At 39.5% G+C, this 27,316-nt stretch overlaps 1 protein-coding gene across 1 annotated transcript; it reads right to left on the bottom strand.

Moving 5' to 3' along the window:
* Window positions 1-734: 734 nt before the first annotated feature.
* On the bottom strand, window positions 735-25,513 carry SLC15A5 (solute carrier family 15 member 5). The gene is made up of 9 exons (XM_054281781.1): window positions 25,177-25,513; window positions 23,350-23,572; window positions 19,279-19,448; window positions 17,179-17,399; window positions 15,389-15,575; window positions 12,704-12,892; window positions 8,427-8,558; window positions 1,658-1,766; window positions 735-879 (listed from the first exon to the last, which is right to left on the bottom strand). Exons 1-9 carry the CDS (start codon window positions 25,511-25,513, stop codon window positions 735-737), a joined length of 1,713 nt encoding a protein of 570 aa, XP_054137756.1.
* Window positions 25,514-27,316: the final 1,803 nt, after the last annotated feature.

Raw genomic sequence — 27,316 nt, 5'->3', positions numbered from 1 at the left:
CTTCACCCCACTTCAGCTGGGCTGCAATTAGTAATTTTGGTGTTAATATATTCCAGTCTCCCATTCTCCTATTAGCAATTTTCTTCATATCATCCTCCAGGAATGACAAATCTCACAGTGCTGCTGCCAAGTGAGACTGGATCACTGATGGCCCAGCATCAATGTTTCATGGCACACTTTATGGACTGATGGCTGATATCTGGTTTCCAGTTTTATTTTTGGTAGATTTCAAAGCAATTTGTAAATAATGTTTGTGTCCATTTCACTGACAGAGAAACTAAAGCAGAAAGATCCAAGAGCAGTACACAAAACTCCCACCATTGCAAACAGCAACCAACCAATAGCAGATTTCAAAATTACTTGTAAATTATATTGTCACAAAGTAACTTGCCAAACAAACAAATTAGCATGTTTATTAATTTTTGACCACTCCTAAATACAAATAGATGTGGATACCTTTTTCCGTATAAAGATTAAAATCCTCTCTCCAACAACTGCGGCAAGCAGTGAGCTCTCCTTGGCCTCCATGTGAATTATGACAGCGCAACCTCCTTCAAGACCCAATCCTATGAATATTGCTATGTTAACTTCTAAATAACATTATTATTCACCAGATAATTCATAAATACCAGAACATTGTTCCACTTAAGTGTGCTGGGTAATTTATCCTTAGAGAGCTGGTGGATAAAAACCGCCAAAATTTAGGGTTGAAATTTTATCAGGGTGAAATTCTATCAGATTTTCTCCACAGGAGACAAAATGGGAGAACTTTCCAGGACAGAATTATAATGCTTGATGGCTTTTTCATGCTTCAAAAGTTTTTCTCCAGGAAAACCTCCTCTGAACCCATTGGTGCAATCCTCATGCAGATTGTTGTATCTGGGGGAAATACAGAAGGAAAATAAAATAATCATTCTTTAAAGTATTAGCTTCACCCATTGTTATGTATAACTTTTCATATAGTATATAAATACTTGCATAATACTCTTTAAGTTACAGTGCCTTCCAAGTCCTGGACTTCAAGGCAGTCAAAAAAATAGGAAAATGCAAATATGCATTTTCCTAGAGCCTTTCAGAACTTCAGGATGAGAAGTATCAAACTAGGTGCAGATGTTAATAATACCTATACTGCATCCTTTTAAAAAAATAATAATTAACTGCTTTGTTCCTACAGAGAAATTTTAGTGTATTTTTTCTTGTTCCAAGTTTTAAAGTCTGTTTCCCCCCACCTAAATCAGTGTTTATCTGAATAGTCTTCACTCTTTTTCTTCTCTGCTCAAAGAATTCTTATTCTTCAAAAAAGGAAACAATTGATTTCAAAAAGATATTTTTAGTAATTAAAAACTTGTATTATTGAAAAATTATTTGTGTTCCGATCTGAACTCCCTGCCAAAAAATTAATACCTTTCCAGAAAGAATATGATGAAAGAATATGATAAAAGTAAGAATACAATGCTCTTCTTTCTTTAGGGCTTTTTGAATTAAGACCCTTTAACTATTTAAGGTTAATTACATCAGTTGCTTTAGGGTTTATTTTACTGCTCCACAAGTGATCTATCACTACCAATTCTTTATTACACACTAGTCCACAGATTTTATTAGAATTCCCAAATACACCTACAAACAAGACACCAAGTTTTCATTTTCTGACACGTACCTGTGTGCAATGGCCCAGAACCCCAGGGTGTTCACCATCATTAAGGAAGCCAAGAAGAAGAAGAACCTCTCCAATTTACCCTCATGCAGCGAGTGTGGGAACCAGCTGCCTGGTGAAGGAGACATTTGCAGCAGGATTAGTTTGCCTTGCAGCAGGAGATGCAAATCAGAGATCATTGGGAGATTTAGATTAAAAGCACAGCCCTGATCTGAGCTACAGCAGCATCAGTGTGTCCAAAGTCACCTTTCCCCTGCATGAAAGCCTGGTATCAAATCCTGCCCATCTCAGGAATGTGGCTATCCACCCCTTGAATGAGCTGATGGGGAAAGAAGGAAAACCAGACTTCTTAACACAGTTATATTGTAAAAAAACTGATGGCCTTATGGCCATCAGATCCTTTGGCCACTAATGCCACTTTCACACATTGATTGCCATCCTTAGATTGTAAATATTTTTTTAATTAGAGACCAAGAGCAGTTCCACAGTGCAGGAGAGACACCAGTCAAAGGATTACACCCTGCCAAACGCACATTGATATATTTACATTTTTCTCTTCCCTTCACATCTTAGAGCTATAAACACAATTCTTTTCAGAGCTGTTGCCTTTAGTTCTCCTGTGACTGACAAAGAACAAGTGCCATCACTTTTCCTAAGCTCCTGCACAGTTCTCTCCATGCCATGTTGCATTTTTGCCCATCACAGCAGCACCATCACACCTCTGCCTGCTCCCTTCCTTTGGCAGCATTATCCCAGAGCCAGTTTTAAAAACCCATCATCCAACACTGTAAGTGACTGAGCTCCTAGGTGCTGTAACTTCATTTTAGTAGCTTATAAACTTTTACTGTCATCATTCACAATCAGGTAGTTTTTCATTTTGCATCCCCCAGGGGCCAATGGAAGGCAGAGCCAGAGCACGAGGATGTGATGAAAGGGAAATCATGCATGGGGGTCTGCACTGCAGCTTGTCAGAGCAAAACTCATGCTCACTGCTGGGTTATTCACCTTGGCTAAAGTAACTGCAGGAGCTTCCTCATGGAATGGCATTTACAGTGGAACCTGAGCACAAAATATGTACTTAAAAAGTTAATAAAAACAGTTTTGCAGCTTCTGAGTCTCAGAGGTCCATTTGCACCACTCTCCTCTGTGTTACCACCGATAAAGGCACCAGAGAAAAGCGCTGCATTCCACTCCCACCTCTCCATGGCCTGGGTCAAAGACCCTTGCTCTGTCTCCTCCCTGATTCTTTTAGGACTTTCCAGTGTTTAAACAGTGAGGCTAGGATAATGACAGAGAGCCTTTGGAAAATCCAAATTATCAACAGCACAGGCAGGGACAAAACCAGGCAGGATATGGTGAGGCTCCAGTTGCCATACAGCACACAATTTCTCTCTAGTTTCCTGCTCTGTCCAGAGTAAAAGGTGGGATCAAGGCTTTCTTTTCCTCTCAGAGAGGGACAATAAGGCTTGTTGTTCCTTCTTCTACAGAGGAACAAGGATGGCAGCAGTTCCAAGGATATGCAGACTATAATCCTTCCAGTATACATTTTCATCAGTGGATGCAGCAAAAAGTAATAAAACCCTTTCCTACTTACAGCCAAAAAATAATTACTTGTCACTCTTTTCTTTAATTATTTTTCCTTTTAATTTTTTTTCTCCCCATGAAATGGGGGATAAATCTGGACTATATTTACATCTGCATGTATTCACTTTAAAGAGAATCCTCTCCTCTTCTTGCAGGCAGTCTTGAGAGAAGAATCATCAGTGCTAGAACTTCACCCACATGTTTTAGGCACCAAAACTCCCTTAGGTGCTCTCACCCTGACCCCACTAACACCTCCCACAAGCCATCTGCAAGCTGATTGCCTTTGGGGTTCAAACTCTCAGGATTTCACCCTCAGCCATGAACATCAGGGCCAGTTTTTGGTTTTGCTGGAATTAGGCAACATGGGCACTGCTGTGATTGAAGAGTCCAGCACTTCCCCTTCCTTACCTCAGCATGCAACATGCTAAAAATTCACTTTCCCCCAAAAGATACTGCCTGTGGGCTCTGTGCATCTTGTTCTTTTCTGTGGAGATTGCCAACAGAAGCGGCAATTACAAGGTTGGTTTGTCACACAGATAATTGCTCACTGGGAATTAACTTTCTGCAACAAGCTCCTGATTTCCATTTTCATTCCAACAATAGGAATACTTAGAAGCATGAATCACCACAACGAAACAGAAGTTTCCTTTAGGTGCATTATTTTAAATAGACTTTCTCTACTGGTTAGAGGTGAATTGCTTATGTATTTTATGGCAAATTTAGAACAAGCTGGAAAACGAAGGCCTAGGCAGAGTCTGTTCCTCAAGTCTGCTCTGCAATCATGGAAAGAAAGCACCTGATAAACTTTCACTGTCACTTTGGAGTCCCATCAATTTTCCATCAAAATCACTCAGTCCAAGAAGAAGGAATAACGTACAATACCAAGGTTAGTCCAAGAAGAAGGAATAATTTACCAAGAATTTACCAAATTTACCAATAATACCAAGAGGAAACAACTGATCCTACCAAAGCAGGCAGAGGTGGAGGTGAAGCAGAAATGGACAAAAACTTTCCTGGGCTGTTTCTGGTGGGTGACTGACAGCAAGGAGCTGCTGCCAATTGAACAAAACCTAAAAAGGGCCAGTCTTAGACAAACATCAGTGCACACAACATTTCTGCTGCTCTGGTGGCACCTCAGAGAGCCCAAGGGAAAGTTGCACAGGGAGGCACCCAGGATTTTTTGCTGATTTTTTGCACTATCCTATTTTATTATGGGGAAAACCTTGAAGAAAAAACAAATGCCACACGTCACTCAATCTATACCATTCCTGCAGTTTTGCAGCTATCCTGCAACCTATGCTAGGATTATAAAAACAAAATTAATTAATATTTTAACAAGGTTTGTATTGCCTTCCTTCATTTCATCAACTTAGTGGGCATACATTTAGTGTTTGATCATATCCAAATTAAAGTCTCACTCTGCCTCTAATCCCTATTAGCTAAGTAAGCACCAGTGGCCACCACCATCTGGACTGCAAGAAATATCCTTTAGCTTTATCATTTTGGTATTTTAGAATCACACAAGACTAAAATGACAAAAAGAACCAAAAAACCCAAACTCAAACCACAAACCCCCCCGTGATTCTCTAAATACAAGCAGGAAAACTGTGTCTGGGACAGCTTCCTTCCTCTGACCTTTTTTTATTTTTATTTCTTTCTTACATATTTATATTAATATTTTTAGAGAAATGTATTCTGAAATGATTGGCATAAGAGGACAGGTTTTGTCTTGCATCTTCTTCCGTTAAAATGTTAGGAGAGGTAAGGGATCCAAAAGAAAGCAGTTTCCCAGCTTGTACTGAAAATATCACTGTCACCCATCATCTGTTTGCACTCGTCAGATTTTTTTAAAAAAGTCTTATTTTATCATATTCACACCATCCTCCATAGATGCGTTAAAAATGATTAATGCAGCTTTGACTGTGACTGATATCTGATCAACTCTGCCAATAAAACCCCAAATAAAATTCTAAACTAGTGGCATAAAATAGGATATAAAAATGTTTAAATTTTGTCAACACCCTCTGTGCTTCAACACTTCAAAATACACAGTGGAGGATCTACTTCGCTGCAGGAACATGGAGAAACATGGTCTCAGTGCTGGAGATGGGAGAACCAGAAATAGTCTTGGCTCAGGTTTCAGTGAAACAAGAATCATGGGACAAGACAAAAGCATCCATAGCCCAGGAATCACTTACTAAACCTTGTTAAATCTCACAGAACCATTTCATCAACACCATCCTTTCTTGCTGCAAAAGAGAAAGAACTTACTCTTCGAATATAAAAAAAAATAGTAAATTAGCTGAGCTTTTTTTAGGAAGAAAAAAAAATAGTTTTTGTTGGTTTGCTTGACTCCCATTTTCATAAATTGTCCACATATTGAGTATTTACAAGCTCTTTAAACAGATCTGAAAAAAAAAAGGGCAAAATTCTTATTTGTGTCATTGGAATTTAGTTTTATTTGAGAAGCCACAAATTTGTACCCTACAGCAGTCATCTTTAGTGGGTTCATTAGGCAGCCACTAGGTTTCAATAAATTGAAAAAAAAAAGATTTTTTTAAAATTTATTAAAACCTAGTGGGTTTGATATGATTGCAATGTGTACTGAAGTCCACTGTAAGAAGCTGTCCATTATAAAAATTGTACGTATAACATTTCCTACCAAATTAGGGGAAAACCAAAAGGGAGACTAAAATGCATTTTTTGTTTTGCTACAGTCTATCCCCACCTTCAAAATTCTGATCCTAAACCTACTCTGATCCAGGAGTGAGCAGGAGAAGAGCCTGGGATGAGCAGAGGAATGTTAGAACACAAAATGAACTCCCAGGAACATCACCATCACTTGCAAGCTGTGAATTGTGTGGTAATTTGGAATTATTAATCTTATTCAAGCAGAGAACACTGAGAAAGAGATACCCAGTGAGATCCTAATTATTTTTAAAAATAAAAAGTGAGAGCCCAGTAATGTGTTGTTTACATATTAATAGGGTAAAAGTAATCTCTAACACTCTCCTAACTAGAGCAGCAGAGCAACCACCAAGCCTTTTTTATTTGATTTTCCCTAAAGCTTTTCAAGTTTTGCAGAGGACTTTCCCTGCTTAGCAGCAGTCATTCCCATCGCAGCATCTTAATCTGAATACAGAGTGTCACCGATTCCCTTGAAAATTCCAGAGTGACTTTTGCTCAGGATAATGGTGCAGTCAATTCCACCCACAGGAACAGCAGGTCTGACAAAGTTACACAAAGGCAGCTTTGGAAAAAGGGAAAAAAAAAAAAAAAAAGGAAAAAAAAAAATCTAAGTTGAGAAGTTTGCCACCCAACTTTCTAAGAGTGAGGAATATTTTAGCCAGGAAACTTTTCAGTTTGCTCAAGAATCCTGAACAAAAGGATGTGGCAACTGCAGCCTGTGGAGAATTTAGAGTTCAGCCTTCGTGGTTTCACCATCTCTGTTAAAATAGTATTTCTGGCAAGAAAAAACTTCTTATGAATCAATTAAATGATTTCACAAAAAAGGATTAATCACCTTGATAGCAAAACCAGACAAAACCCAACTGAATTGCAAATCAAATGCAAAAATTGGTTTCCTCTATCGCAGAGTACAGAAATACTCAGTAAAGAAATTAATTACATAATAGTGACACAACACAGGCAAAATATTTTGGTGCTGACATTATGCTTGATTATTTTGCAATTATTCAATTTGCAAATTAAATAAAAGTTAAATTGCAAAATGTCAGTTTTACTAAATATTTCAGTCTCATAAAAATCAAGAGTTTCCATATTTTGGAGGGAGGGGAAGAGAAAAATTCAGCAACACAGTCTATCTTAAAATGTTTGTTTAATTTACCCCATATTACACTGAACTCACAATAATGAAAAACAACCTTTTCCACCAGGGGATATTCAAGGAGCTCAGTTCTCTGCACTGGATGGCTTGGGGCTTAAAAGTTCTTTGCCTGATTCATTTGTGCAGACATTCCTGGTTTTTACCCATCTCCAGGTGATGTTTTATACCTTGTAATAAAATTTTAATTGAATTTTTAACTTAAAAACAGGACTGCGTGTCAGAGCATCATTTGTTTGTTCAGATCTTGCAAGTCTGAATAAAAATTTCTTGTCACACTTTCAAAACACCCATTTCTGCTTGGTTTTAAATTACATGATTCTTTGTAGAAGAAAGAGAAGGAAAGGAAGAAAGGAAAGAGAAGAACCCAAAACTTTAACCCTAAACAGTTACAAAATCTTGCACCAATTGCAGTGGTGTCATGCATTAGGGCCAACAGTTGTGTTCTCTAATTAAAAGTTCTCTGTAAATGTTCCACCAGAGCTCGGCAATAGCAATATCTTCACAAATATTCCTTCAGGAAGCAGGATTATTTCAAATTTGTGAGCAAATTTGAGATGCCTGTCTCTTAGCTCAAGAACTCAAGTGCTTTCCTTGCTAAATTTACTTGTGGAACAATTATTTTCTGTATTGAACGAAGATTCAGCAGCAAAGGAAAAATTACTTTGAGACATTGCTGGCTTATTCTGAAAGTCAGTAACCCAGGAATGACTGCAGCTCAGAGCTTCCACTAAATGCACCTCGGTGGGTTGAACCTGCAGTAACTCCTTTTGAAACAGGAAGATTTGTGGGAATTGCAGCAGGACAAGCCCACAGCGAGACAGCATTGCCACAGAACCTGGCTGTTCCAAAATCTGGGCAAGGGCAGAGGAGCCAGTGGCTCCAGGAGAGTGAATTCCCCAGACAGCTTTGAAACCCTCAGCCCTGAAACCTCAATCCTGGGAGAATCAGGAAGGAATATTTCCCATTCCTTAAAGCCCAGATCTTGCTCTCAGGTTCAGAAGCCTCCATGTAAGTGTGAACAACACGAATGTACCCCTTCATGAACACAAAAAGGTGCTTCCTAGCCAATTTATTTTCAGTCTTCCAGAACAGAAGTACAGAGATTGGACAGGAGGACTTCCTGCAAGATGCCATCCTCTAATTACTCCGACTATCAAAACTAAGATGACTCATTAAAATTGGATGAATACAGCTGGAAGGCTATTTCCTATCTTAATTCCATCTTAATTGTGAGAGCAAATCAATAAAACTTTGGCATCCCTTTTAATTCTGCTGGCTGATTCTCCAAATCAATAATATTAGAAAACTGCTCAGGAGCACCCACCATGAGCATACTCTTACCTTGAGTGCCTGCGTGGGCTGTCTGAACAATGAGAGCTCCCACAAAGCAGCCAGCTCCGTTAAAGAGAGCTAAAAAGTGCATGGAAATTCCTCTCATTCTTTCAGGCACGAGCCAGAATGAAAGTAAGGAACCTTTGGAAGGAAGCAGAAACAGTTAAAAGTTAAAAAAAAAAAAAAAAAAAAAAAAAAAGGAAAAAATAAGGAAACAAAAGAAAGATGGTAGAACATGGATAATACAAAAATTTCAAAACATCTCTATTAGTGATTTTCCATATTTTATGCAGAGAATTACTTGCTGCAGAAGTGCAATCAGATGTACCCTATAACATGTCAATATGTACCTTGTAACAAAGCATTATCTGAACTGCTTAAATGAATATCTGTACTAAACTACCCACACACAGCTCTCCATATTCCACAAGAGCAGAAAGATCTTTCACCCAGACTTTTGCTTGCACCTTTCAAAACCTCAGCCATGAGCAAGAGCAGAGAAACACCACCACAGCCAGCGAAGCATGAAGACAAAGGATGGGATATTTAACTGCAGAACAGCAGGACCTCCTATCTCAGAGCCAGTGCAGCACAGCCACTGGTAAATACTCCAAAATCTAGAGCTCTGCCTTAATTTGGACACTTAGCTTGCTTTGCCTTTAGGCTGGACCATGCTCCTGTTCCCTGGAGTGCAATCCCCAGGCTCACTGGCTCATTTTTAAGACCTCATCCTTCACTTTCTTGCCAGAAGGCTGAACCAGAAGCAGCAACAGCTTTGGTGGAGAGGGGAAGCTGCAGCATGCTGCCGTAGCATGGGTGCCTATAAATAATCCCACCAGCTGTAATTTAGCTGTAACAGCAAGATTTTATGATAGCTGTTCTTTTTGTGCAATTTTCACTGATCACCAAAAACTTTTCTTTCCTAATTTCACTCCATGAGTTCTCCTCCACACCTTTTCTCCCAGTGTCCCCACATGCTTTATTTGTTGAATCAGAATGACCTCCAGCTTGAAAATTTGCCAGCAGAGGGTCCTGTTTGGATGCTGAGTTGCCTGAAGCACCTCTGGGTACAAATGAAACTCTGCAATCACCATCTTTCACCATTCTTAATTTGGATGTCCAATGAGAGCTTTGAAAACATATGAAAGAAAAAAATACCATGGACAGTGTTTTCTTCCCAACTCACAATAGGAACCAGAAGCCTGAGGGCAAGAGAAAGCAGGTGAGCCTGGGTCACCAACTGTAGAGGCAACAGCCTGAAGCACTGTACAGCTAACTGGAGACCCTAAAGGACTTAAAAGTTTCTGGTTGTTCCTCCCTCCTAAAAGCAGGGGTGCAAAAGATGCATCTTGGTCGAATTCAGCCTGGGTAATTGCATCCTAGTTACCTAAATTACCCCTGCTGTTTCAATAGCCTGCTCCCCTCCTCCCTTTCCCCACGGTGCTGCTGGGAGCTGCTGAACAGCTGCTGCATTTCCCCCTGGAGACCATTGCAATTTATTGGTGGGCAAAGCCATCCCCAATATATCCTCTAACAGAGCTGTGGCTTTCCTGCTTTAAACCAAGCTGGGGTTACAAATTCAGCCTGTCAGAGGCTTGTGAGAACTTTGTGGCACTGTGGAGGAGAGCAATACCATTGTCTGATTTTATTTTTCAGGCTTGCTTAGTGGCAGGTATTATTCTAAGAGATGCTCTTGCCACCTGAAGCAGATTATTCAAAACTCCTATCAATAAGATAATGAAATATATTTTATAAACACAGTTTTACGCGTCAGGGACCAAATTATAGAATAGATTGGGTTGGGAGGGACTTTAAAATTCTCCAGTTCCAAACTCACTGCTCTGGGGAAGGACACCTTCCACTAAACAAGGCCACTGAGAGCCCAGCATGGCCTTGGACACTGCCAGGGATGGGAGAGTCACAGCTTCTCTGGGTAACCTGTGCCAGAGCCTCAGCACCCTCACAGCAAAGAATTTCCTCCTGATATCTAATCTGAACCTACTCTCAGTCTGAAGCTGCTCCCCTGTGTCCTGTCACTACATGCCCTTGTAAATAATCTCCATCTCTCTTGCAGGCTCTTGTCAAGCACTGAAATGACACAATTAAGTCACCTTGAAGCCTTCACTTTCCCAGGCTGAACAACCTCAATAAGAGAGGTCCTAATGAAAATAAAGAGCTCAGTGTGCCAAAGCTAACATCTCTAACCAAGTTCTTCACAAATGAGCTATCTCCTTCCTTCCCTCTGCTTAAGGGAGTGAACATTCCCCTCCTCAGCTTGGACCATGTACTTTCAGGTCCAGTAAATTATAATAATGTCTGAATTTGATCTTCTGCATAAGAAAGGCAGTAAAATGTTAGGAAATGTGGGACAGCTCTGTGAGGGTCTGGGCTGTCACTGACATCCGTGGAGATTCACTGAATGAACTGAATTGCTGTTTGGGAGCCAGACTGAAGTGGAAAGCCAGAGCTCAGGTCAGAAGCCGGAATGCAGAGGCTGGGGATGGTTGAGTGAACCTCAGCCAGTGCAAGACCTGGGGGATCAGCAGGCTCCTCTCCATCAGCAGCTGGAATTCTCAAACTGCAGAGAGCTGGCTTGCCCTGCCTGCACAGCCAAGACACTCTGTGACACTCTGTGACCAAATTTTACCATGAATGCAGACCTCCTTCTTCATCAGCTACAGCAATATCTTATTTTAGGCACCTCCCTTTAGCTTGTTATCTGCAAGTCTTTAGACTCAGTCCCATTTAGCTGGGTTCTTAAGTCACACCTCTCACTGCAGCTCTAAGCACGATGCTTAATCCCTATTTAAATGGGGAAGGACAGCTTTTCTTCCTAAGAAATTATAACCACAATCCTTTAAAAAAGGCCTTAAAAAAAAAAAAAAAAAAAAAAAAGGAAGACAAGCCCTAAAATGGAGTTTTATTTCTTTCTTAAAGGCTAATGTAATCTTCTGGTCACTGGACTCAGTTGTGTCCCAGTGTGCCAGATTAAAAGGCCTTTTTCTACCAGCAATATTCTTCCCCTGCTTTTGCATGAGAAGACTGTAAGCAAGTCACCTCCTAACCTTTTTTTTTGTTAAGCTAAACAGAGAAGGTCACAGTTTTCAGTTACACTTAGCCTGTAACCTAGAAACCAAATTACCTGCCTAGAAACCTGTCTCAGTTAAGTACTTGAGAGCTATCAGATGAAGAGGCATTATGAAAGTGCTAAGTATTTAAAACTAGGGAAAATTACCTTTTTAATGACAGCCTGTGACCCACAGCTCTCGGTAGTCTCAGAGTGTAAGAATGAAGCTGAGACACTGAAGTTATTTCCTGCTCTTAAACACATACCTGAACATTTCTGGGGTTGTACTGGAACAAGAGACACTCAACCCAGAGAATTAAATGCCTGCAGAGATCAGCCAGGCAATTACTTTACCTGTGTCTCTAAGTTAATGTTGCTGAAATTATTTTTATAATACTAACTTTTTTTTTATTTTAAAAGCTCTGCAAGGTAAAACACTGGTAAGCACTCTGCATGCTCCTCAGAAGAAAACAAGCCTCAAAAACATCAGTGCAGACACAGAAAAGTAAATTATGGAAAGCAGAAAAGGTTCAGACTCACAATCAAGAGTATGACTACATGATGTGTGGATGGCAGGCACAAGCTGAGCTCTGAAAAACAGGAGTGTTTATCTCTGGCTCCATGTCACAAGCCAAGACATGAGGATCTGGGGAGGCATGTTCTCATGACTCCTGGTTGGAGCACTAACAAAAGCCTTGCAGCTGCCTACACCCTTCTCCAGGTTAACCTGTCCCATTTACCTGCCCACATATGCTCTGTGCCAGTGAAAAACATGCAGTAATTTCATTAGCTGGGCCCAAAAACCAAAATTGCTTCACCTTGCTCTGGCTGTGGCCTTTTAGGTGGTCCCAGAGCATAACCACAGCTCAGCTCTCAGGTGTGTTTTTATTCCATCTCAATAAAATCATCACAGCTCAGAAGGGGTCTCACGAGCTCATCCAGTCTGCCTGAAGCAGGTTCAGCCCCAGGACCAAGCAGGGAATTGTGCCACTGGGCTGTGCTCCCTCCCCATTGATCTGGAACATCACTGCTCATCCTGAGCTACAGCCAGCAAGACAAATTATGCTTCTCTGAAGCAGGTAAAGCACAGATCTGCTCATTAAGCCCGTGGAAGAGAGCCAGGGATAAAATATCAGACGACAGTAATTATTTTTAGGCAGCTGATACAGTTCTCTGAGTACCAGGACACCTTTCCTTTAGCCCATTTGATTTTACTCACAGGAGGGAGTCACCAGGGCTTCAGCCACTCCGAGCAGGATGTACTGAGGAGCCAGGTGGAAGCAGGGCATGGAGGAGACCAGGAGAAGCTCCTCAGACAGAGTCTGCTCCACCTGGGGGAAGCGCTTGCGGTGCATCTCGGAGAAGCCAGCAGCCACCACGGAAAGGGCAGCAGATAAGTGACCTACAACTGGGTGAAGACACAGAACATTCACCAAGGCCACTCTTACAGCACCATCCTGGCTTTAGAGCGCAGAAAACTCCTAAGAAACGCAAAAGAAGCTTCCTATCCCCACCCCAAATCATTTTTTCTGGACACCTCAACATGAATAAAGAGTGCTCGCTATGTGTATGTGGCAAAGGGACACCAGCTCAGTAAACACACACTGTCAGAGTTCAGAATAAATGAGAGAGGAAAAACTTCTTTTAAAACCAAAGTCACACAGAAGAACTTTTTACTTTTCACTTTTTTTTTTGAATATTGAGGGAGAAAAGGAAGGAGAAAAGAAAGAAGAGGCAAACGTCCTCCCACATAATACAAGAGAAAGGGTAGGAACAGAACCAAAGGAAATTCTTCCAAATTATAGCTACCTCACACTTCACCCATTGCAAAGAGGATAGTATTAAAATACGTTATTTTCTATTTCTTGATCTTGGCAGCATGAAATGGTTGTGTCCTCTCAAAAAAGAAAAACACAAAGAAACAAGGTTTCCCAGCAAGTCTCTGAACCTGAATTATCTATACTTTCCATGGTTTGAGCTCTCATTGATTTTGACTAAATTTCTGATTGGCCAACATTTCTAAGCCATAACATGAGAATTTGGTTGCTTTTGACAGTTTGGGCTCAAATGCTTAGACTATATTTTTCTTATCAAGGCTTCATGACTGGCAATTGCTACACTTATTAGATTGGACATCAACAGCTTTTGTTTCATATTATATTTATATATATATCATATATATAACATATATCAAATTTGTCTTTTTTAGTGTCCATCTTTTTTAGAAAAGAATAAAAAACTCAGTTAAGTGGCCTTAGCCTTGCGGTGTTCTTGCAGGCCTCTGTGTTTCTTCCTCAGCACCAAACTCTCGCACCTTTCTTCCAGCATAGTTTTCCTGTATGTTCACAGCTTTAAACATCCTACTCCCCATGCCTAACCTGAGCCTTGGATGCTCTTTAGGCTCCTCTAGTGCTTGATGAGAAAATCAATGAATTATTGCTTGAAAATTGATGACAGGAGGGAATTCAGCAGCGTTTTCTGGCCAATGCACCTTATCAAAGCCAGGTATGAAGCCCTCAAGGAGCCTCTTGTAGTCATCCAAAGCAAGAGCTCTCCTACTGAAAAATCATGTTGCAGTGCAACAAACTTGGAGCACTTTCCTTTACTAAAAGCCAATGCAGTTCAGAGAAAGGAACCTCTGGGTGCCCAAAAATTTCAGCTTTTTTTTTTTTTTCCCAAGAATTTAAGAGGCAGAAGAAGAAACCAAGAGCCTTGGAGGTACAGTTTTCATCTTTACTCTTCTCCCTTCAGTCCTCTTTAAAACAAGAGGCTTGGAATGACTTGTCTGAGGCTTGGGTTTTACAGGGGAACAAGCTGTTTCAGTAATATTTAGGGGTGATTCTGTGACAAGGTTCTTTATATTATCTAGAAATTGTATTGGACCTTTATGAATAAACCAACAACTAAAGAGTAACAGATCACAGTTTTTATGTAGACCCTTAATACAGAACAACCAGGTATTTCAGTTGTCTGTATGGTTTATGCTTGAAAACTTCTATTCTTAACATGCTGAACATTTCCAGAAAACTATTTAAATTTCTTCTTCTTTTTGCAAGAGTTGAATTAAAATATAGTTATAGGCTGGCTTAACACCAACTGCCTATTTATACTTCCAATTTTGTTGCTGAAAATAATTGAGAACCTAATTAACTGTTGGCAAAAATATTGGCACTTAGAGGTCTACCATACTTGCAGGTGCAGTCACACACTTGGATATCTGAAGCCATTGCCTGTACTCACAGGTATTTTTCTGCCTCAGGTAGTTTATCACCCCTAACAGGAGGCTATTTTGATAAATGAACCTATTAAGAACAAACCACTGCATATATTCTACTGCTGTTCAACATAACAGGATAGAACATTAATACTAACTTGAAATTTCCATGGTTTAAAGGAAAATGATTATCTGAATGTGCTTTTTGTGCTTTAATGCAGATGTTATTTTATAAACTAGGCTAATTGCAACCTGGTGTGTTATATGCTTCTGGTTTGTATAAAACTTAATAACACTCTTAATTAGGCTAATTTAGTCAGATTAATACCTCTGTGTGTGTCAGTACTCACTGTGCTGCCTGCCATGGGGCACTGAATTAATAGCAGCACACTGAGAAAATAGCAGTTTATAAATATTTTCATCTGAGGTTTGCAATGCAGACTGGAAGATAAAAAATGTAGAAAGTTTAATGAGAGTATCTATGAAAGGGAATAGTTTTAAGTTTAAGGACTGTGGTTTTTTCAATAATTTCTTTGAAACATTTTTACTTCTGAGCATCATCCCAAAACAAATCCATGTTAATATTTATGGTCAGATATAATTTTCTAGGACCGTCCATTACACTGAAATTTCTCTTTCAAACCCAGAAAACATATTAAAGCTGTATAAACACGTGTGCTTTTCACATACCAATGTAAATTGTTGGAGAATACCCAGTGTCCTTGGAGCTAAAGAGCCAGGAGTTAATGCACTCCAAAATAGGAACAAGAATCAGAAGGGGCACGATGCTGATCACGTTCATTGCTGCAACTGGCAACACAAATCCACCAAAGTGCAGGTTGGAATTCATGGTTTGGAGATAATATCCTGAAGGAATCTGTATTGAAGGATAAAACCACAATCCATGGATAAGATTTTCACTTTTTCATTTTTGGAAACCTCTCCAAGTTTTTCCTTCTGAAGAAGTCACATTAAACCAAATACCTGCTGGCAAAAAAGGAATGAGCATTCATGAAGAAAGCCTTTTAGATAATGACAAGATTGCTCTCTGCCAGAACATAACATCTCCCTTTTATGAGATTTTCTCCTACGTTTAACAAATTAAGCAACAGTCTAAAAGTTTGCTTGATCACCCCTATTTAGAGCCATCAGCCACTATACTAAATAATTCCACCCAAAACTTCAGTCACTTCACCCAGACAGTGTTTAACAGATCAGAACCTTGAAATAGCAAAATGCAGAATGATTTACTTTTAGAATTGCAAGGCACAGGATTATGATTCTGTGCTCAAGGTAGGAGAACTTGAAAAGCTACAGGGAATGAAGATTTGGGTACAGCCTTAGAACCAGCTTAGTGCAACTCACAGTCAGGGCACCCATGGAGGATTTCCTTTTACCTGGGGAAACTGAAAACCAAAGACAGAAAGAAGATGAGGAACCCAGTGGCAGCCAACTGGGTACACAATTAAGTAGATTTGTAAGAGTCTCTCACTAAAAAAGCAAATTATTCCTCCTATCTGTGTGAGGCTATACAGAACAGCTGCTGAGTTTATCAAAAAGTGTAAAATCAAAATCCTGATGGCTTCTATCAATAGATTTACAGAATTTTCAGTGGGGTTTTTTTGTTTGTTGGGGATTTTTTGGAGGAAGCTTGATTAACTAATTTCATGTGCAGCAGGGAGCCATAATCCACTGTATTTTGCAGACTGGGAAATTCCAACTTGAGCAATTCACAGAGTACAGTCATGACACACCTCAACCTAGAACTAGTTTCTTTACTCTGTCTGTTTTTATTGAGCTCTGGATTCCTGCAGCATCCTGCACCCTCTTCAATATGATCACTGATTTCAAACCCAAGGAGAATATTGCTGCTTTATATATGTCCAAAAATCAATGCATAGTTGTTAACTGAGCTCATGTGGGGTTTCTCATCAATGGTTATAGCCAACCCTACCCACTCTGAGTCTGTTCAGTGTTCAAGGATTATCCAAATGCTAGCTCTTCGCAAAAATATTTTTCACCTACATTCCACCTCCAAAAGGAAATACAAATTGTAAAAGAGAATAAACAGTAACAGAACTATGTAAGTTTAGAACTGAGTCAAATTTCATTGGTTCCTTCTCTCCAATGCCTATTGGATGTAAGAATTGATTTCTGAATAGGAATTGAAATATCATCAATATGAATCACAGGCACTGAAAGCTGTTAACTTAATAATATGAAGAAAATAATATTAATCTTTTTTGTAAAGATACTGATCAAGCACTCACACAAGCTTCTTAATGAGTCTTGACCAAGTCAATTCTTATTATTTGAGGGGACCAGAGGCTACAGCAAGGTGTATTCTTAGGCAATTAGAGCTACTTTTCAAGGCTGCTCAGCTGGCAAAGCAACAGTCAGAAAAAGCACACCTAGAGAGACGGCGCTAAACACGCGCCAGAGCCTATTTCAAGATTCTTGTTTAAAAGCTGTATACCCACCTGCATGATGCACGTCCTGTAGAGAATCTGGAAGGTGAACAAGGGGAAGAGCCTGGCCAGTGACTTTGTGCCCTCCACCTGGGTCTCACTGTAGTGCCCACCGTGGTGCTCCTTGGCGTGGTCCAGCCAGCTGGGCACGGCCGTGCCGAGGTAGCGCTGGCGCACGCAGCACGTCTTCAGGGCACTGAAAATCACCCCAAAGGTCGTCAGCAGGGAGCTGTCTGCGAGCAATCAGGGAAGTTAGACACCTCTGAGCATTGATATGCTTTCACCTGCTGTCAAGGTAAACATCAGCCAAGACAAAGCACTTGGGGAGGGAAAGCATGAGCTGGTATATTCAGCTTCATGTCTTTTTAGGGAGGGGAAAGGTAATAACTCTGGATTTCTTTTAAAAAAATTCTCTTTTGAACCCAGTTGGTTCACAACCCAGTTACAGAAGCAATCCTGTCCAACAGCCACAGAGAAGAGCTCCTTTTATTACCAGTTATTTAACACAACACCACACGTGTCTCTGGTTGAGCATGTAAAAAACAAAGGAAATTCATACTGTCTTTCCATTTACTGAATGCCTGCTGAAGTCTGGTAGCAAGGGAAGGGCAGTAGTGAAGTGAGAAGGAAAAGGAGTTTAAAAAACAGTTGAAGACTTGAGAGAATTTTCATGGATGAATTTCAAGGCCAGAATAATCATCTCGGGTCTTCCAAGTAGCACGCAGGACAAAAGAGGAGTTTCCAGTCTAGTACTTGACATATTAAAACTTATTGACTGGTTAGCGGGTTCAGGAATTGCCAGCTTGTTTCTCAGGCAAAATAAAAGTAGAATGAGCACAAAACTGTTAGCTTCAGGCTTGGAAATGCAGGTTCATTTACCTTTGGCAAATTGCCATCCATACAAATAGGGGTTGTGGCACTTTATGTTTTTCTGAGTGCTAAAGCACTACAATAATTTGAGTGTCTATAAATAAATACTTTCCAAAACCCCAAATGAACTAAGATTGCAGAATGAAAATGTCTCCCTTCTATCTCTAACGTGGAGATTATTTTCTAGAAATATCCATTGGCATCTACTGGAAGTACTTGCTTTAAAGTACTAAAGCACTTGCTTTAAAGTACTAAGTAAGGGTATTTTATAAGATAAGCTAATATTTAAAACTCCCTGATGGTGTGGAATTAACTTGCAGAATGTTGTCGTTATAAAATAAAATCTGAAATAGCAAATCAAAACCTGAAAACAGAGTTGTTAGAGTTTTTATTGTTCTGTAGGACTGTACTTTGCAACTATTCTCACCACTCATTGCAAGAGATGTTTAACTTTCAGACCTAGATTATTTTAAGAGAAAATCTGAGGACTAAAAGGAAAAAAAAAGTGCAGAATTCCAGAGAGAATTGACTAAGAAACTAAACACAAAATAAGTGGGACTTGGGGCTCTTCTCAAAGCAGAGTTAGTTTCAGAAGTAAATAAAAGATAACAGGAAATTTGGTATTAGCTCAATTCATTGGCAGAGCTTGTAATGAGATTTAAGTCAGAGAAATGTTGTTTTGCTTTGCACTGTAGATTGGATATTCACAAAAAGAGTATAAGAAGCAGTAATGGGGTGCTACTGCTCTGCAAGGGTTTGAACCCAGTCAGGTTTGAAACCAGAAGATGCACTGAGTGCCCAATGATGAGCCCAGCAGAAAGTCAGTAAAGCAGCAGCTCAGCCGTGTCCTGGCTCATCTGACCTGGTCCCCAAGATTGTCATGGTCATCTGCTTTCCTTTGGAATGTGAGGGGTTGGGGAGATAAAAGGTTGAACAAAACGTGACAAGATCAATTTCACCAGCAGCAGCCATGTTACATCTCTTCCTGCACAGGCAAAGGTACATGCCCTGACATGACAGAAAACAACCATGAGTTTACCAGAGATTGTTTCCCACTTTTACAGCCTACCCAGAATCTCCAGAGGATGGACAGAATTTCTCACAGGCAGATTTTGGAGGGCTAAACCAGGATCTACCACCAAACAGGGCAGAGTTATAGAATAAATAGTTTAGATATGCAAATCAATTTCTTCTGTGAAAGCAATTTCTGAAGATGTTTCCTGAGACAGAGCTGCCTCTTACCTGCTTTGGGTTTGTAAATCATTTCACCCCGAACCATGTGAATTGTGATCATAGCCATAAGCCCAGACACAAATGGGATAAGAAAGCCAAGGTTCCTGGCCACGGACTGCTGGATGTAAGAAATGCTGACAAAGACCACTGCTGAATTCAAGTTAACCAGCCAGTGGAACCTGGAGCACACAGACAAGAGAGAGAAAAGTGAAGAGGCTGAATAATATAAAAGCTTTTACAGAAGATTAAAACATCCAATTAAAGGCATGGTTAAGTATAGTAATCATGGACAGCATCAGTACCATGCACACATTAGCACAGCAATTAAAACAGATTTTCACTCAAATGTCTCAGCTCCAAGATGTATATGATTAAAGTAAGTGTACTAAGGCAGCAGAGCTGAACAAATTATCAGTCTGGTACTGGAAATATTCTTGTGGGTGACATTAATTAAATACATCAGCATTTAATATCTGGTAACAAGTTCTGTGTATGAAATATCATCCAATCCTGTGCTTCAAGATTAAGAGAGAAATGTCTTAATGCCACCACCCTTTGGTTAAGAAATATTAAATGTTAAAAAATGCAAGAAATATTAAAATTTGATTTATCAGTTATTAGTTGCAAGGCTCAGCTAGAATTTTTGTTGGCTTCTGGAATATCTTGATAAGGAGTTTCCCCACCATAATTTTCTCTGAGACTGTAATTAGTAGTAGAGGTGCTTCCCAAGTAAGTACTGAGCCCCTCCTAATCACAGCAGACATCCAAAGGATAAATCACACACTCCTGGAAGCAGATGGCAGTAGTGGCAGGCCTATTGCAGTTTGGAACCCCTGAAAAGAGCACAATTATTGAGCAGTGCCATCCCAATGTGTCAAAGATTACAGTCTGGAAGCAACTGCATTTAAAGGTGAAATACACAATTATAAAATCTTAATACATATTACTGGAAGAAGAAAAGCTAATTTTCTTGTTCAGTGCCACTTCTGCATCATGCATGCTGTTTGAACTTGAGTGTTTGGGCTAATGAATCTGGAATTATCTTCTCAGTGACAAAAGATTTGGAATTATGTTACTCGATGATGATACAGTTGGAGGGATTTCGTACATAAAAATATTGACCCATTCAACTAAAGCTTTTAAAAAGGTATAATTACATGACTCATTTGGCTAGAACTTGTGTAAAAGTTTGGAATCAATTCTTAACTGACAATTATTAAGTCAGAAGTTTCAGTGGCTGTTTTCCAAACTTTTTAGAGTTGTGCCTGAGCTACCCAAGGTCCTGACATTTTTCATGACTCTATGAGTGTTTGGCTGGAAATAGGAGCTCCCAAAGAAAATCCTGAAGAGCAGGAAAAACAGGAGAGCACTTTCACTGCTGTATAGCAGCATACTTTATGACAGAAATGTAAAGTTCCTGTCCTTTTACAAAATAGAGAATAAAAAAACCCCAACCAAAGTGTTCAGCAATCCCTGTGGCCAAAACAAGAAGGATGAATTAACCTCAACACCCATACCAGAATTCTGGGCTGTGCTCATATTGTACTGACAGCAGCAGAACAGAATTCAGGCCTTTATTACATAAAGAATCCCAGAGCTCACACCAGGGCATGGCAGATTAGTTAGATACACCAAGCTGAATATTCTGTCTAGTTTTTCAGGGAAGAGCTCCTTCCTGAAAGGCCTCTTCACAATGAGAGCCAAAAGCCAACTTGAGGCATTCATTTCAAGAATGCAGTGCAGAGACAAACTTAAATGCTACAAGCCCACATAAACCTAATACACTTAAAACGTTTTACAAAAATGCATTTGTGGTGAAAACCTTAAAAAAGTAATATCCAGCTGATTCTTATTGAAAATTATTGTTCATGTTTATACAGCTTGGCAGGAGGAGCTCAGTTTTCTCAGTATCACTATGGAGTTCTCTGCAAAAACAAAGTGGGGGGAAAAATCCCAAAGAGGTAGGAAAAATTTTTAAAAAGTCAAAGTTAAGTGTATTGAGAAAATGGCAGAAATTGATCTGCAATATGCGGAAACAAAACAGAGAGTGAGGGTGGAAAACACCATTTTTCTCACAGTCTCTGCAGTTTTTTACAAGTCTGTAAGACAAGATACAGCTCTGCTCATTCTCTCTGTACCCTTTGCTCTCATTCTCTGCCCCCACAGACAGAACATATTTATCCTCCTGCAAAACACAACCAGTCCATAACCTTAATCCTGGAAATGCAGAAGGACCTAGAAAAATTTAATCCAACAGAATCCAAGTTGCTTCTTCACTTAGGATTGGTATATTCTATTTATTTATAAGATCAGAGCCACAATACATACTTCAGCTTGGAACCAAGCTGTAAGATGGGCCAAGAAATCTTCTTGAAGGATTGAATAAGAAAACAGGTAACTACCAAGACTTTTAACCCAATCTTTAATTCAATAATTGTGATTGTTTAAACTGAACTTGGATAAGACCAGACTCAGACTCATCAAGAGTATGCCATCCTATTTTACATAATTTTAAAATTAAATCCCAAGACAAACACCCACCAAGAGAGGACAGGCTATCAAGGAAAAGTTATTATATTTTGAGGGGTTTAACTAGATTAAAAATGCTCAGAATGAACCCCCCATTTTTCTAAATTCGGAGATTGCATTCCAAAGCCCCTCCTTGGGTGCCAGTGCAGAAATTAAATTTTTTTGAAACGCACCTTTGCCTTTCTTGATATTTCCAAAGTTCCAAGAACTGACCCATTTGGATTCCCCCAAGGACTTTTTATTCGTATTATATCTCCTTTGTAATCAACACTGAGAAATGTCACTTTGATTAAACACAATTCTGAATGGCTAAGACCACAGTACAATAAACTCTCCAGAGCTATCCTTCAGAACAACTGATTGCTCTCCAGTCTTAATCCCCCAGAGTCTTATTTAATAAAAATGATGTTGCTAATTAAGGATTAAAACTCAGAATAAAGTAAAAAGGAAGGATTTTTTGTTTCCTCTTCTCTGCTATGGGCAGGTCAAGGAGGCAGAATCTGCTCTAAGGAACTAAACAGTCTCATCCACCTTTGGTAAAGCTACTTTATTCACTGAAGTTTGGATTTAATTCAAAACTCCTTGATATTAACATAATTGAAGGTAAAAAGAATAGCCAGGAAAGCCATCCCCAAAGGAAGAGAGACCTGATTCACCAAGATCTTCATTGATTCTTCAGCATTATATTGTTAATATGCAAATGTGCTCAGTTTTTATTTTAATAACCATGTATGTAAAGGAGAAAAAAAAAAGGCAGTTTAGGGCTTTCTTCCACCCTGCCTTGAAGCAGAAATATGGGGAGTCCCACTGCATGGTTGAACCAGAAAATATAGCACTCTCTATAGGGCAACAGAAGGGGAAAATAAGGGCAAACAAACCATCAAAAATTGACTCCCTGATGCATGGATACAGAAATAATACATACCAAAAGCATTAAAAAAAATCCAAACCCTGATTTTAAGAACCATTTTAAGAGCAATTACTCCCATGAATGGGGGAAAAAAAAAATCAACCGAAATACAAATGCCAAGTGGTTTATCAGATGCCAGAACTTGGCAGCAGCAAAGCTGAAATAATACAGCAGATCCCCACCACTGAGTTTAGCTTGAGACAACTCACAACCCTGACTTCCAGCAAACCAGTAGTCTACTGCTGAAAAACCTGATGTAAATCTCAATATATCATTGAATTCTGACACTCTTAGGGAGCGACAGAAAAATATCTTAAAGGCATAGCCATATTAAAGGCAGAAAACCAAATGGAATATTTTCTTCCAACAGCAAAAAGATTAGCCAGTCTTTTGAGTATTTGGGCAATTTTTTTAATCTTAAAAACCCTGACTGAGCACTTCTGTAGATGTCCAAAATAGATTATCAATTATGAGCAAAAAGAAGAAGCCAGGAAGAGTTTTAACTCTTGGAATCTCTTCCAAAATCTCAAAGTTCTGCCATTAAAAACAAAACATGAAACCCACCATCCACAGAACCTTTGAATTTCAAGGCAATGCTCTACCACTCCAGACAGATATTTAGCCAACACTAAATTACCAACCAGTTGAAAAATGAAAGCAGCTCCTTTGGGCCACAGTCCTCGAGGCTGTAGGCACTCAGAGGACACACAATGGCTCTTATTCCTCCTATTCCCAGGCTGGCTGTGAGGAGTGCAAAGTAGAACATGATTTTCTGCTCCCTTTTGGGCAGGGTGAGGAGGACGTGTCGTCGGTCGATGTGAATGTCTTCAAAGGGAAATGACACCACAGGTAACAGTGCTGTGCCTGGAATGGAAAGGAAATGGTCACTGGAAAGGAATTGGAACCAGATGAATAAGATTTGTATTTTTTAGAGCAGGTATGTTCTATGCAGGTATGAAAAGAGAGATGGAAAATCAAAGATAAACAAGAGAAAAGTGTAGAGGCAAATTCTGTAGAGAGGTAGAAGTTTTTGGTTGTTGTTATGTAAAGCAATACCATTCTGGACCTTTGAGAAACCAAACCTCTGAAGTGCTTACAAGGATTCAGGTTCTTCTATCTACTGAACCGCCAATTAATAAAAAAACCCCACAAAACACCCCACAGCAGAGTACAGATTTTTTTCTTCTAAAATCCCAGAATTTTAATAGGAATCATAATTTAGGAAATAAATTCTCAAAACTTTTGTGGGAAAAATTCTTCTTTCTGTAGCAACTTCATAGAAAAGATGATTTTCAGAAAATTTAGCTATAGAAGCACTGCCACAAATTGCATTTGCCTCTTCTAGTCTGCAAAGTATGTCTTTCAGATTTAGTCAGCTGCAGATTTTCCAAGTTTTAATGGAGACTAAGCTTAAAATATATTGGTGTTTCAACAACATCACTATTAGCCACTCCTCTGACTGTGCATTAAACTTTATTTATCAGGAATGTTTAATGATTTATCTCCAAAGGAAGAAATGCTCTAGTTAAAACAATACCCAAATGCATCAAATTGTGTTTGTGTCTCCAATCTTCTACTTTAAGAAAAGCACTGAAAGGACAAGTGGCAGAAAGAGATTTAAACCAGAACACCAGGGGAGAAATAGTGGAACACAACAGCAAACATTTTTCCTGCTTGAATAATGGTTTTGCAATCAGCTCAAGAACATTTCAGGAGTGTTCTGATTTTTTTTTTTACTTGCTTTATTGTGTGTCTAAATAACAATAACTGTCCGTCTACTGTAGAAATCAGACTTGCTCAACAACTGGTCCAAGCAAGAAGCACTTCTATCAACTTGGTTTAATTTGCCAGAGTAACCAGAAGTGCTGGAAGATGCCCTACAGCAGGAGGCCAAAATAGCACATGGGAGATGCCCTAGCTGCTACAGAACAGGTAGGGTTTTTTTGAGCAGTGCTTTTTCTGTAAAAAGTGCTCAAAAATAATACCAAGTGAAGATTCAGAATGTGCCAGCAGAAGGCAGGCCCTCAGTGCAGGTGTTAGGATACATAAGGCAAAGTTTGTTTATATTGGTGTGTCCTTAAATACTTTTCCTCTTGTCCGAATACAAAAGTCCTTTGCACCTTTACATATTATCTTACTCCTAACAGCAGGAAAGCAGTTAGGAGTTGGAATTCTCTCTCTGACTGAAGCCTGCCAAACCCTAATAACCTTAGGGAGCAACTCAAGGAGTTGAGCATCCTTGCTGTCCCAGCCGCTGACCCACTTCAGAGCAGCCAGGTTGTGCACCAGCTACACAAGATGCACACGCAAACATTGCTTTGTCTCACTGAAAGCTGCAAAGGTGACAGCACTGCAGTGCTTTTTGCAAAGGAGGAGCTGAGTAACCAACTGTTAGAGGAGATGCCCAACACCATGCTCAAGAGCACATTCCTACAAGAGAAGCGGTAAAACACAGCGCAGTCACCCACCTAGGAAGTGCAGGAACATGCAGATGCACACCAGCTTGGTCCTCCCCACCAGGTACTCTGCCAGCCAGCCCACCAGCACTGGGGTGAGCATGGAGGTGCCCACGAAGCACATGTTGACCATGGCAGCCTGGTGGCTGGGGTAGCCCAGCCTGGCCGTGCAGAAGAGGATCATGTTGCAGACGATGCCGAAGAAGGTGAACCTCTCGCACAGCTCCACCAGCAGCACGCACACGGCCTCGTGCAGCTTCTTCTCACCTTCAGGCTCCTTCCCAGCTCCTTGCTCCTTGTCAGCCATGTGGTTCACAAAGCCCTTCTCCTGCGTGTCTGCAGCAGGCATGCCTGTCTTTTTAGTTTTTATTTTTTTTTTAATTTTTTTTGAGTAGATCAGCTTGAGTTACAGGTACACCTCTGTGCTCCTCCACTGTCATTAGCAGACTGGTAAGAGTCTGACTTTGAATTCCACACTCTGCTACTACAATTTCTTAGGGCACCTGTCACTTTTGAGATATTACACATAGGATCAAAGAATATTTAAAAAAAACCCAACAAACAAACAAAAATATCAAAGAACTACATGAACACTTCAGCTTCTGAACACAGCAACACTAGGAAGTTAGCTGGTTTATTTAATTAGTTCACTTGGGGGTGAAAGAGATTCTTTTCCCCCCAGAATTATATTACCTATTAAATTATGTGAATCCAATACTGTATGCTAAACTCAATCTGTATTTTAAAGATAAAGGTTTAAACACACGAAAGCTAACATTTTCAGCAGAATTCAAATAACATATTGAGAAAATAATTTGGTTAAAACCATCCAATACTTTAATTAGGCAACAAGTGAAAAACAGCAAGTAGATAAACACAGGGATTTTTTTTAAGGTTAACATTATCAAATGATTGTGCTATTTCTTTCTATTTCTGGTTGAAATTCAGATAAAGGTAATTATAAAAATGAGAAATGCTACTAGGTTTAAGTTAGAAAAACAAGTTTTAAAATAAAGTAAGTTGAATTTATAATCAAAAGAAAAAAGGGGAACCTAAAAACAGCCTAGTCCAAAACTGTTTCCTAAGGCAGATTCTGCCCTGTAGGTATCATACACCAGAAGGGGCAGGGGCACAGGAAATGTTTTATGTTTTCTTTCATGTCAAACAAAAGCTATCACAGCCTTGAAAGGGAATTAGGAAGAGCCAAACTCACAGTGCTTTACAATGTTCCTGCTACTTTATCCACAGGAAAGTCTGCTGATTTCCCAGGTCAGCTTCTGCATTTTGTGGATCTCATTAAGATCACTAATACCTGATCAAAATGCTCCCACTTACAGCTGCAAGCATCCCACATCTGTCTTGTGCAAATGTAAACGCATGCACAAGTTACAAGGAAGAAAAATACCGGGTCAGTTTCTCTGAACAGAGCCCTCAGTGTTTCTGATGGCATTTTTTGAGACATGGGTTCTGTTATTTGCTTCCATCTGTGCTTGTAGCTACTCAAATTTGGCCTCTTCAGATCTATTTAGAATACAAGAACTACTACATCACAAAACAGAAATACAAAAGCATATAACCAGTATGGGTAAAGAGTCCAAGATTACAAAAAAAAAAAAAAAAAAAAAAAGAAATAATGATTCAGACACAAAGCCTGAAAACTCTGAAGCTTAAATGTAAATACTACGAGGTTGTTTCCTAAAATTAAATGCACTTTTAACCTATTACACGTCTAAAACAAGGACTCAGACAGCAGAAACCTCATAGTTTTCAGAGACATTCAATTGTGGATGAAAACAGCTGTGACTTATGCCAAAAACTACTTTTGTTTTCTGATCCATGAGAGCCAAAATGATCCTACTTTCAGCAAACCAACCAGAGAAGTTACAAGTTCACCTCTGCTTAGTTTCTTCATGAAAGCCCAAAGAAGCCGATCTCAAATTGACAGGACAGATAAAAGTATTTTAACTCAGAGGTGCACATAACTTCTGTTTTATGAAACTACTTTTATCTAACTGTTCATAAGGAAAATAATTTTTCCTTAAGCAATTTTTTTTCTTTAAGCAGATACAGCGGTATTTTAACATCAGATAGAAAACATAAGGACAAATAAACCCTTGCTCCAATAGACATTTGGATGTAAAATACTCTGTTT

This window comes from Melozone crissalis, unplaced genomic scaffold, assembly GCF_028551555.1.
Source record: "Melozone crissalis strain CALT ecotype California unplaced genomic scaffold, PUWL_Pcris_2 ptg000033l_1, whole genome shotgun sequence".
In the NCBI taxonomy this organism is placed as follows: Eukaryota; Metazoa; Chordata; class Aves; order Passeriformes; family Passerellidae; genus Melozone; species Melozone crissalis.
Note: the sequence above shows the minus strand (reverse complement) of the source record. Positions and strands in the feature narration are given on the sequence as shown.